This window comes from Heteronotia binoei, chromosome 15 (assembly GCF_032191835.1).
Source record: "Heteronotia binoei isolate CCM8104 ecotype False Entrance Well chromosome 15, APGP_CSIRO_Hbin_v1, whole genome shotgun sequence".
NCBI classification, from domain to species: Eukaryota; Metazoa; Chordata; class Lepidosauria; order Squamata; family Gekkonidae; genus Heteronotia; species Heteronotia binoei.
Window position 1 is genome coordinate 61,425,128 of NC_083237.1, and position 12,749 is coordinate 61,437,876.

General features: G+C 48.4%; 1 protein-coding gene across 1 annotated transcript in view; it reads left to right on the forward strand.

Moving 5' to 3' along the window:
- The window catches only part of UBTF (upstream binding transcription factor), a 101,852-nt gene that overhangs the window by 73,196 nt on the left and 15,907 nt on the right, over positions 1–12,749 (forward strand). Inside the window, exons 14-15 of the mRNA XM_060255346.1 lie at positions 8,254–8,409; positions 12,632–12,742. Of these exons, the coding sequence (XP_060111329.1) occupies positions 8,254–8,409; positions 12,632–12,742 (267 nt within the window). The remainder of the gene's footprint in view (positions 1–8,253; positions 8,410–12,631; positions 12,743–12,749) is intronic.

The following is a 12,749-nucleotide window of genomic DNA, read 5'->3' on the forward strand; positions in this document are numbered from 1 at the left end:
GAAATTGTGAGCCGCTCTGAGACTCTTCGGAGTGGAGGGCGGGATATAAATCCAATATCTTCATCTACCTCACAGGGTGTCTGTTGTGGGGGAGGAAGGGAAAGGAGATTGTGAGCCGCTCTGAGACTCTTCGGAGTGGAGGGCGGGATATAAATCCAATATCTTCATCTCCCTCGCAGGGTGTCTGTTGTGGGGGAGGAAGGGAAAGGAGATTGTGAGCCGCTCTGGGACTCTTTGGAGTGGAGGGCGGGATATAAATCCAATATCTTCATCTCCCTCGCAGGGTGTCTGTTGTGGGGGAGGAAGGGAAAGGAGATTGTGAGCCGCTCTGAGACTCTTCGGAGTGGAGGGCGGGATATAAATCCAATATCTTCTTCTTTTGTCAGCTGTTTTTAACTCATCTGTATTTGTTGGAGAAATAGGGTGTGAATACGCTCAGTCAACCAGCTGGTCACAGGGCTCTGTTCTGTGGTAATTTGTTATTTACCTTTTTGGTTATTGTAAACTTTAGAATATTTGGGAGCGAGGAAACGAAGAACCACCAGTCTGCTATAGCAAATCAATGAACTGTTTTATCTAGTTCAGCCAATCTGGACCACCAGGTTTGGTTCCCCCCTCCTCCTTCCCTTGAAGTCTGCTGGGTGACCTTGGCCCAGTCACAGTTCTCTCAGAGCTCTCTCAGCCCCTCCTACTCCCACCAAAGTGCCTCGTGTGGAGAGAGGAAGGGAAGGAGATTGTAAGCCACTTTGAGACGCCTTAAGGCAGGGGTGGCCGAACTTGTTTAGCGTAAGAGTCACAGAGAATAAACGTCAAGTGTTGAGAGCCACGAGACAGGAAGCTAGGAAAGCAAATAGCGGAGGGAAAGAAAGCAACTTTAAATGTTCTCCATGCCGGCCAACAGGGCGTTGGCAACTTCAAGAGCTCCACAATATGCGTGAAAGAGCCATGTGTGGCTCCCGAGCCATAGTTTGGCCACCCCTGCCTTAGGGTAAAGAAAAGCAGGGTATAAAAACCTCCTCTTCTTCAATTTGTTACACACTGTGGCCAACCAGCTGCCCCTGGAAGGCCTACAAACGGAGCACAAAACCTTCCTCTTTTGCTTCCCGAACAGATATTGACTCTAAACAGGGATGTTTTAATTCCCTGTGGCCAGCAGCCATTGATGGACTTTCCTCCGTGAATTTATCCAGGGGTGGAATTCTCGCAGGAGCTCCTTGGCATATTAGGCCACACCCCCTTGATGTAGCCAATCCTCGAAGAGCTTACGAAAAAGGGCCTTGTAAGCTCTTGGAGGATTGGCTACATCAGGGGTGTGTGGCCTAATATGCAAAGGAACCCCTGCTAGAATTCTATCTCTGGACCCTGTACTAAGAGCCCTGTAAGCTCTTGGAGGATTGGCTACATCAGGGGGCGTGGCCTAATATGCAAAGGAACCCCTGCTAGAATTCTATCTCTGGACCCTGTACTAAGAGCCCTGTAAGCTCTTGGAGGATTGGCTCCATCAGGGGGTGTGGCCTAATATGCAAAGGAACCCCTGCTAGAATTCTATCTCTGGACCCTGTACTAAGAGCCCTGTAAGCTCTTGGAGGATTGGCTCCATCAGGGGGCGTGGCCTAATATGCAAAGGAACCCCTGCTAGAATTCTGTCTCTGGACCCTGTACTAAGAGCCCTGTAAGCTCTTGGAGGATTGGCTCCATCAGGGGGCGTGGCCTAATATGCAAAGGAACCCCTGCTAGAATTCTGTCTCTGGACCCTGTACTAAGAGCCCTGCAAGCTCTTGGAGGATTGGCTCCATCAGGGGTGTGTGGCCTAATATGCAAAGGAGCTCCTGTTAGAATCCCACCCCTGAATTCATCTAACCCCTTTTTAGGGATGTGTGGGTTAGTGGCCACCCTGATCTGGATGGCCTAGGCTAGTCCAATCTCATCAGTGCTCAGATACTGAGCAAAGTTGGCCCTGATTAATACTTGGATGGAAGACTACCGAGGAAATCCAGGGTTGCCCTGCAGAGACAGGCAATGGCAAAACCACCTTTGTTCATCTCCTGCCCTGAAAATCTGACACGGGTCAGCATAATTCAGCTGCAGTTTGAGACCCAGTTTGGCGTAGCGGTTAGGTGTGCGGACTCTTATCTGGGAGAACCGGGTTTGATTCCCCACTCCTCCACTTGCACCTGCTGGAATGGCCTTGGGTCAGCCAGAGCTCTGGCAGAGGTTGTCCTTGAAAGGGCAGCTGCTGGGAGAGCCCTCTCCAGCCCCACCCACCTCACAGGGTGTCTGTTGTGGGGGAGGAAGGTAAAGGAGATTGTGAGCCGCTCTGAGACTCTTCGGAGTGGAGGGCGGGATACAAATCCAATATCTTCATCTACCTCACAGGGTGTTTGTTGTGGGGGAGGAAGGGAAAGGAGATTGTGAGCCGCTCTGAGACTCTTCGGAGTGGAGGGTGGGATATAAATCCAATATCTTCATCTACCTCACAGGGTGTCTGTTGTGGGGGGGGGGAAGGTAAAGGAGATTGTGAGCCGCTCTGAGACTCTTCGGAGTGGAGGGTGGGATATAAATCCAATATCTTCATCTACCTCACAGGGTGTCTGTTGTGGGGGGGGGGGGGGAGGAAGGTAAAGGAGATTGTGAGCCGCTCTGAGACTCTTCGGAGTGGAGGGTGGGATATAAATCCAATATCTTCATCTACCTCACAGGGTGTCTGTTGGGGGGGGGGGGGAGGAAGGTAAAGGAGATTGTGAGCCGCTCTGAGACTCTTTGGAGTGGAGGGTGGGATATAAATCCAATATCTTCATCTACCTCACAGGGTGTCTGTTGTGGGGGAGGAAGGGAAAGGAGATTGTGAGCCGCTCTGAGACTCTTTGGAGTGGAGGGCGGGATATAAATCCAATATCTTCATCTACCTCACAGGGTGTCTCAAGCTCTGCTGTTGTGAGATAACGGAAGATAAAATTCTCCCTAGGGATAAGGAAAGGGGATTGTGAGTCAAGAGCTGTGCCGTCCCTCTCCAAAGCCGTATAACGCAACTCTCTAACCACGAGGTCTAGGAGCCTGCTTTTCAAAGATCAAGTTAATTGAATGCAAGTTAAGATTTTGGTGAAACAGGATTATCCAATTAGTCCGAGCATCTTCCCTCTAATTTATACAAATCTGGAGATGTCAAACGCAGAAGCCTCTTGTTACTGCTTGTTTTAAAATCGTTAAACTGTCAAGCCAGTCAGCCTTGGGGCTGGCCAGGGCTTTTTGTTGTAGCAGGAACTCCTTCGCTTATTGGGACACACACCCTTGATGTAGCCTATCCTCCAGGAGCTTACAGGGCTTTTCTTACAGGGCCTACTGTAAACTCCAGGAGGACTGGCTACCTCAGGGATACGTGGCCTCATATGCAAAGGAGCTCCTGCTACAAAAAAAGCCCTGGAGCTGGCAAAAGCTCATGCCTGATTTCAGTCTCAACCTTAGAAAGTGTGCTGCTTTTTGCAAGAGTGATGCAAAAGTACATTGTGCGTTGCTGTATTTCTCACTTTCCAACCCCCCTAGTCCTCCTGTGTTTGATGTTATCGAACCTCAGTGTTGTTAAAACAGCTGTTGGCTAGCGCAGAGACTGTTCCTTACACAAACACATGAAGTTGCCTTATACTGAATCAGAACACTGACCCATCAAAGTCAGTCTTGTCTACTCAGACTGTCAGCGGCTCTCCAGGGTCTCAGGCAGGGGCCTTTCCCATCACCTCCTACCTGGTCCTTTTAACTGGAGATGCCAGGGATCAAACCTGGGACCTTCTGTATGCTGAGCAAGAACACCACCGCTGCGCCACAGCCCCTCCCAGAAGTAAAGCCTTCGAGCCGTGTTCTGGTCACAGTCAATGCAGCAGCAGTCCCTGTCACCTGATTATGATTTTTTTTAAATGCTTTAAAATATTAATTACGTAACATGTTGCACAACAACCATGTCTTACGCAACACATTAATAATAGAACTTAGAACTGAATGTATGAATCCTTCTAATCTCACGTTATCTGTTTGGCTCTAGCAAATCAACAAAAGCACAGTCCTTATTTATTTATTACAGAGTTCGGTGAGCTGCTTTTATGTGTATTCAGAAACTCAGCACTGTTAGATGTAGCCAGGTTGGATGCGACAGAGCTTGGCTATATACATGTGTCATGACCCAGATGGGGTGCCCCCTGACGCTGCCACCACTCTGGATTTGCGGTCCCTTGGGAAGGCCCGGAGTACCCCTTAAGCCCAACAAAAATGCCCCTTTTAAGCCGAGGAAAAAAACAAACGGGCGTGATGACCAGGCAGAGAACACTAAAAAGATGAAGGTTTATTAATACAGGGATGGGTGTTTAAACAAGACAAGGCGCTTAATAGACATAACAGTGGATAAAGGAAAATGAAAATAAACCCTAACGCGGCTACCTGTACTTCCCCTAGCCTGTTAGTCGTCAGGGTCCGCAGTCCTTTTTCCCAGGCCGGGCTGCCTGTGACTCACTCTGCCTTCTGAATGAGGGATCCTTCTCTCAGCCACAGACTGTCCTCCCAGCCTGACTGTGAGAGAAAAGAACACAGTTCCACAGCCCACAACGTTTATGTGTCAATCGCCTCACACAATCCCTGGACACTGATTGATTACAGCAGGCACCAGGTATTGTGGGGATTGTAGGCTGCGTCTGCTTCCTACTCCTACACTGGTCTCTAGGTCTAAGTCCCCCAAGCCCTTGTCTCCCAGTCCTGCACAGATCATGACACCCCCCCCAACCAGACCAAATCATGGGGTCCATTGATGAGGGCTGCATACCAGTGATCTGTGCGGTTCTGCCATTTACAAATAAACTGTATACAACAGCAAAACAATATTCTGATTAACATTAAAGAGAATGCAGCATCATGTTATTTTCTTTTGCAAGTCCTTGAGGACAAGGCATCAGCAGTCTTGTTCTTGGATCCTGCGGTGCGCTCCACCCTAAAGTCAAAGTCTTGCATTTTCTTTTCTTTTTCTTCTTTCCCATTAAGTGGGTAACAGGTTTCCCAGAACCTTCTCTAGGAATTGCTCGCACGAGTCCCGCCACCCATCCATCCACCTTATGTGGTTGAGCTGCCAATGCAGCATTTGCCTCCTCCTGGCAAGAATAAGTCACGAAACCAAAGCCGCGAGAACATTTTGTCTGTGGATCTCTCACCGCCACAAAGGCGGTGAGTGTGCCCCAGGGTTCATAACGTTCCCTCAAATTGTCATCGGTAGTCTTAAAACTCAGGCCACCGACAAACGGTTTCCTCAACTGCTTTGGTTCCTTAGAACGGTGTCCCTGTGAAAAACCTCTGTTCTTCCTCTGGATTGGCCTCGTTTTCTGACACGGAAGCACAAATTTAGAAAAATAGACCAATTATGCTGTGCCTCTCCAGGTCAAATCTGGCACATCCCACCGCTAAAAGCCAGATGGGGGTGCCACCTGATGCTGCCACCACTCTGGATTTATGGTCCCTTGGGAAGGCCCGGAGTACCCTCCCAAACCCAACAAAAATGCCCCTTTAAGCCGAGAAAAAAAAAAAAAAACCGGGCGTGATGAGCAGGCAGAGAACACTAAAAAGATGAAGGTTTATTAATACAGGGATGGGTATTTAAACAAGGCAAGGCGCTTAACAGATATAACAGTGGATAAAGGAAAATGAAAATAAACCCTAACGCGGCTACCTGTACTTCCCCTAGCCTGTTAGGGCCCACAGCCCTTTTTCCAGGCTCGTAGCTACGAGGGGGTCTGTAGGGCGACAGCCCCCCCAACTTCTGGGCGAGGCCCCCTGACTAGAGGCCCCAAGCAGCCCCCGGGGCCTCTGCCATGCTTCTGGGGGCTGCCACTGGCCCCGTGAGCATTTGGCAGGCGAGGGCAGAAGCAGTTCCAGCCTCCCGCTGGAGTTAAAGGGCCCCCCGATCAGCTGTTTCGCGGGCCCTTTAACTAACACAGGGGCTGAGGCTGCTTCCGCCTCCAGCCCTGTGCACTATTTTAATGGTGGGGAAAGAAGGGAAGGTGGTGGCGGGGAAAGCAGCAGGGAGAGGAGAGGAGGGAAGCTCATCCTTGCCTGCCCCTCGCCACCACCCTCCCTTCCCCGCCATTAAAATAGCACTGTGGGGGCTGGAGGCAGAAGCAGCCCCAGCTCCCGTGCTAGTTAAAGGGCCTGCGAAACAGCTGATCATCAGGCCCTTGAACTGGCGGGGAAGTGGGGAGCTGCTTCTGCCCAGATCGCCGGCTTCTCCTGGCCTCTTTCCCAGTTTCCCTCCCTCCCTTCCAAGCCCCGATCGCCGCCTTCTCCCCACCTACTTCCCCTCCCTCCCAGCCCCGATCGTGGGCTTCTCCTAGCCTCTTCCCCTCCCTCCCAGCCCCGATCGCCACCTTCTTGCCTCCTTCCCCTCTCCCCCAGCCCTGATCGTTGCCCATTTTCCTGCCTGTCACTCTCATCGCCACCTTCCCTTCCTTGGTGGGGACGGAGGGATGTCAGAGAGGGAGAACAACGAGAGGGAAGGTCGTGTGGGGCGCTGGGGGGCATCAGTGCCCTCCGAAAAATGTAAATGCCCCCCGATCTTCCAAATCCTGGCTACGGCCCTGCCTTTTTCCCAGGCCGGCTGCCTGTGGCTCACTCTGCCTCCTGAGTGAGGGATCCTTCTCTCAGCCACCTACTGTCCTCCCAGCCTGACTCTGTGAGAGAAAAGAACACAGTTCCACAGCCCACAAAGTTTATGTATCAATCCCTGGACACTGATTGATTACAGCAGGCACCAGGCATTGTGGAGATTGTAGGCTGCGTCTGCTTCCTACTCGCACACTGGTCTCTAGGCCTTGTCTCCCAGTCCTGCACAGATCATGACAACATGGATAAGAAAGCTGGCTGAAGTGTTCTCTGGCTAAAGCGCCTGGTTTTCTTGAGTAGTCTTCTGTTGAATAAGAGGAATGGAGTTTCTTGTTTTTAGCCCATATACAGCCCGGACTACCGTTTCTTTCTTCTCAGAATTCTTCTCCCTTAAATGCAACTGTGCTGGCAAAGGAAATAAAATTCTGTATCAGTTTCATGTCTTACTTGAAGTAAAAAGTTTGAAAACCCAGAGGGGGCATCCTTCCACTATTTGGGAGAGGGACTTTTTTCCTTCACCCCCAGAGCCCTTCTTCTCAAACACCAGACATACCTCCTTACTGGTTCTCTTGTAGGGGTGAGAATGTGTTGGCAGCCAGCCGTCCTGGTGACTCCGGATGATATCAACTCGTGAGGCGGCTATCTTCTGGTCACATAGAGTTTCTTGCCTGGAAGCCTTCATGTTGTGGAGGATTTGAAGGCATATTTTAAGAGTACACAGTTCACCCGAAGCCACATCTGTTGTGTTGTCTCGGTGTTGTCGATGGTTTTACAAGGGAGATTTCTGAACAGGCCCTACACTGATAGAATTTGCCCTCATGGCCTTAACAGGATTGATACATCCCTTCACGCTCTGCTGAAATGCAGATTTTTTGAGATTATGAGCGATTACCATATTAAGTCTTTATTCAAAACCAATCGTCCCCACCTCACCCTCCCCCACACTCTAGAAACCTTGGTTCTTTTGCTCACTGATAGAGATCCCAAGATCACTCTAGCAGTTGCAAAATTTGTCTCAGCACTTTTAACCTTTGCATTAAAAAAAGAAATGTCTTCTGCTGCTCAAGGTTCATAATCAGTGAGCTTCTGGTGAGAGCCAGTGTGGTGTAGTAGTTCATTGTGTGGACTCTTATCTGGGAGAACCGGGTTTGATTCCCCACTCCTCCACTTGCAGCTGCTGGAATAGCCTTGGGTCAGCCATGGCTCTCCTAGGAGTTGTCCTTGAAAGGGCAGCTGCTGTGAGAGTCCTCTCAGCCCCACCCACCCCACAGGATGTCTGTTGCAGGGGAGGAGAAGATAAAGGAGATTGTAAGCCACTCTGAGTCTCTGATTCAGAAAGAAAGGTGGGGTATAAATCTGCAGTCTTCTTCTTCTTCTAAAAGTACAAAAGGAAAGTGTTGTTTTGTGCAAACTGGGATTGTACACTAGAATACCCTGTGCCCAATTTCAGCCAGCAAGTAGGTGTGTCAGCCTCCCACTGTTACTAATCTCACTAAAGGAAACCCTGGTATGCTTTGGCTAAGATCTCAGACTAAAGACCAATGTGATAAAAGTATTCAAGCATCGAATCAACCTGAATACCCGGCCACCAAGAATTTGACCGTGCGTATCTGTTTTCTGGCCTAGGCGAAGTACAAAGCTCGTGAGGCTTCCCTGAAGGCCCAGACAGAGAAGAAGCACGTTTCAGACAAGGAGGACCGCGGCAAGCTTCCTGAGTCACCCAAGACAGCTGAGGAGATCTGGCAGCAAAGTGTCATCGGAGATTATCTGGCCCGCTTCAAGGTAAAAGAGTGAGATGGGAGGGGCGGGGCGGGAGTGGAAGCAAACATGAGTTATTGTCCAAGGAAACGGTCTGGACCTTTTCTGAGTTGAGTATTTTGCTGAACCAAACAGTTATTTTAGAAAACACATGTAGGCAGGCTTTCTCAAGGATCAAAGAGAGTTCACCCTGAGGTAGTTTGACCATCTTAGTTTCCGGCCTGGAAGTCTGAAGTAAGGGCCAACAATTAAAAGCAGGATCTAAAGTAGAATCATTACCAAAAAGACATGTATTTATTTCAAAAAGTTAAAAGCATTTAGGGGCCCATCATTAGCCTCCTCACTTAGTAAAATCATCCAACCACGATGGGAAACCGCTTGGCCTGATGCGTTTTGACTTGAAATGGTCTTCTTCAGAGGTCAAACAAATGTACACACATAAAAGCTCATATTACAGAATACAAACAAATCAATAAATTAGTGCTGGACCAAAAAGAAAGTAGTGACAAAGTTAGTGGTGAAATACAGTGAAGAAATGTGATTAAGGCCTCTTATAATACAGCCTTGTGTCCCGGTCAAGGGCATACGTGTTGCATCATTTGTCTGAGGTAGTTCGGCCATCTTAGTATCTGGCCGAGTGGTCTGAAAGGACTTTACCGCCCATCTGATGAATAGTCATCAGAGTTCTAAGTGGCTGAAAACTCTATTGAACTTGAAACAGAACAACTCAAAAGGGTGTGGTCACACTACAGGCTTGGGCACACCTGTAATTTCTCCAGAACTGTTTGTTCCAGAGAAATGCAGTCAGACTGATCACTGCCTGCCGCTGCGCAGTCACCGCAGAGGGTGGAGGGCAGCTTTCTTTTTTAAAAAAAAGTCTGCGCATGTGCATAACCGCTTACCTTTGGGCGAAAATGCGGTTACCTGCACATCGCTAGCAGCTGAAAAAAAATGGCAGCTGGGCACAAGAAGTTGCAAATCTGCCAAACGGCTCAAATGCGCTACAGAGTGATCAGACATCGGAAGTGCACAGGCAAAAAACACCAGACTTGATCCAGCATCAGGAAAGTCAGGGGTGGGGGGAGGCTTGGTGCCCAATGAGAGGGGAATGGAGGACAGACACGGATGTCTGGACAAGCACTTTAAATCCGTTGGGGAGAAGCAACCGCAATGGATCAAAGTGCTTGTGTGACTGCAGCCAAGGTCGAAGTCATTTATTATGGTATTAAGCCAGTTTGGTGTAGTGGTTAAGTGTGCGGACTCTTATCTGGGAGAGCCGGGTTCGATTCCCCACTCCTCCACTTGCACCTGCTGGCATGGCCTTGGGTCAGCCAGAGCTCTGGCAGAGGTTGTCCTTGAAAGGGCAGCTGCTGTGAGAGCCCTCTCCAGCCCCACCCACCTCACAGGGCGTCTGTTGTGGGAGAGGAAGGTAAAGGAGATTGTGAGCTGCTCTGAGACTCTTCGGAGTGGAGGGCGGGATATAAATCCAGTATCTTCATCTACCTCACAGGGCGTCTGTTGTGGGGGAGGAAGGTAAAGGAGATTGTGAGCCGCTCTGAGACTCTTCGGAGTGGAGGGCGGGATATAAATCCAATATCTTCTATTACACCAGTATGAAACATGGAATAAAGTATCCCATACTCATTGCCCAGAATCAATATAAATTCCAGATAAAACTATAATAAACTTTGTATAAATAGAGTAAATAGCATTGCAGTAATACATGGGATAATATCTTGAGAAGGGTTTGAACCTTTAGGACTTAAAATTTATAAAATGATATATATTAGCTTGTGTCATATTTCGTTTCCTTACTTTCTTGAATGTTCAGTGGAGTTTTGCAGGCTGCTGTACGGAATTTCACCCAAAGGAATCTTTCTGAGAATCTTTAACGTCCCCTGCTAATTTCTCCCAGGAACAGCGTTTTAACATAACCCAAATGTTGAACACCCAAAGGTTCCTATCGAGCAGGGGGGGAGCGATTTATTTGATGAAAAGGGCAGTAAAGAAGGACATGTTCCATTGTTTCTGTCAGGCCTCAGATTCAGTGGGAGCTGACAGGAGTGCGGCTCCTGAACCTTTCTGAAAGTTCCTCCTCCTCCTTCTGAGAGTTCCACCTCCTTGTCCATTTGATAGTCGGTGCAGCTGCATAACAATCCCTGGATGAGCTCCACCACCTATTTTTATTCAAAACGACCCCTGGTTTCTATCTTGCAACTGGCACAGGGACATAACTGTTCGTTCAAAGGAATCTTTTAATATTGTCTTGCTACTACTGCTTATGGGAGGGCTTGACATTTAGGAAGAATGAACACCCTCCGATGGCTTGGGATCTTGAACTGAAATAGATATTCCACTGAGGTGACTGTGTCTGACTCATTGTGAAGCTAGAAAGGCTGGCAACTACAGAACAGCTTTTTAAATTATGTATGTATGTATGTATATAAGCGGTGTAAATAGTAATGGTGGTGGTTCAGTCGGTGCTCTCAACCATAAAGAAATACTCCTGTGCTTCAGTGGGATGTGGATGGGACAGAAGCAGAGTTCTTAACTAATTTAAAGGTCTCCGGCTTTGTTGAGACTGCGGACCCATGGAATGTTGAGAAGGCCTAGTGGGTGCTGTCACAAAATGGCCGCCACCAGAAGTAGTATGAGGCACAAAATGGCTGCTGTGCGTGGCCAGTCACAAAAGGTTTGGAGGTCTCAGACCAAACATTCTGTTAGGATGTTGCCATTTGAGTGCCCACTGTATCCCCCGCTCCTAAAAGATGGAAGAATGCCAGAGTGGGCTCTGCTTTGAGGAAAAGGTAGTGGGCACTGGGAAGCACATATTGGGTACCATAGTGCCCCATTGGTACCATGTTGTACATCATCTAATTCCTGCTCTTTACCTAGAACAACCAGTAATAATTGTGTTGACTGACATTGTTTATAGAATCCTTTCGTTTGCTTGGCCTGATTAAGATAGGACCCTAGTGATTAGTGTGGTTTGACTCCTCACGAAATCTTAACAGCACTGTGTCCTAGTCCGGACGTCTCTACTTTTTATTTGAATTCAAAGCCTTTTTAAAAATACGATCTTTGCCAGGACTCCAGAAGCCCAGTGTCTCTGGAACTGTCCTTCATAGAGGATTAGCACTGCCTGAGAATCTTTTAACACCCCTATTTGTGCATGTGATATTTATGAACAGTGGTAATAGCCATGAGAGTACTAATGCACTCTAAGGAACACAAATACCTTGGGGCTGCTTTGTAGAAAAACAGGTGGTGGAGCTCATCCAGGGCTTGTTATGCAACTGCACTTGCTATTCAATGGGCAAGGTGGGAAGGAGGAGGGGGAACCCTCAGAAAGGTTCAGGAGCTGCACTCCTGTGAGCTCCTACTGAATCCGAGACCTGCAAACACCTGAGATGTTCCAAAGTGGGGTTTTTTTCAGGTTCAATCCCCGGCATCTTCTAAAAAGGGTCCAGGCAAATAGGTGTGAAAAACCTCAGCTTGAGACCCTGGAGAGCTGCTGCCAGTCTGAGAAGACAATACTGACTTTGATGGACCAAGGAGGGTCTGATTCAGAAGAAGGCAGCTTCATATGTTCATATGTGGTGTAGGGTGGCAGTCCTCTCCCTGTTTAGGTGTCAAAGGCCTGTCGAAATAATTCAGTTTTGCAGGCCCTGCAGAATTGAGAAAGATCCAGCAGGGCCCTTATGGCCTCCGGGAGGGCATTCCACAGTTCATGGGCTTTTGAAACACCCACCAAATTTTTAATTAGATACATGGGTAAGTTTTTATTTATGTAGGATATTTCTATACCGTCTCTTAAGAGTTCGGTTCGAGGCAGCTCACGGTTAAAACAGTGCAGCAGTGTCCAAACACAGTTTTTGTAAACCACAAAAATTTGCCATAAAACCAAAGCAGGCTGTTTAAAAAGCTGGTAAAACGAAACCTGTCACTAAAAGCCTGGGGTAAAATGTGACATTTTGTCCTGTCTCCCATTATGTTAGGGTTGGGAAGATTCTCACAAGATTTCAGATGTTATCACCCCTTTGGGGCAGGGAATGTACCTGTCCCTAGATGGGATGTAGACAACACACGGATGGCCCCATCTTCTGACTGAATAAACCACATTCAAATTGGGGGGGCAGGTTTCTCTGGAGAAAACAAACCGCGGCTGGTTGTGTCGTGAACTCCACAAAGGAACATCCTGTAGAATCTTCTCTGTGGTGTGTACTGATTTCCTGTCCTGCCCTAGAACGATAGAGGAAAAGCGCTAAAAGCCATGGAAACCACCTGGAATAACATGGAGAAAAAGGAGAAGCTGATGTGGATCAAGAAAGCAGCAGAGGATCAGAAACGATACGAGGTTGGTA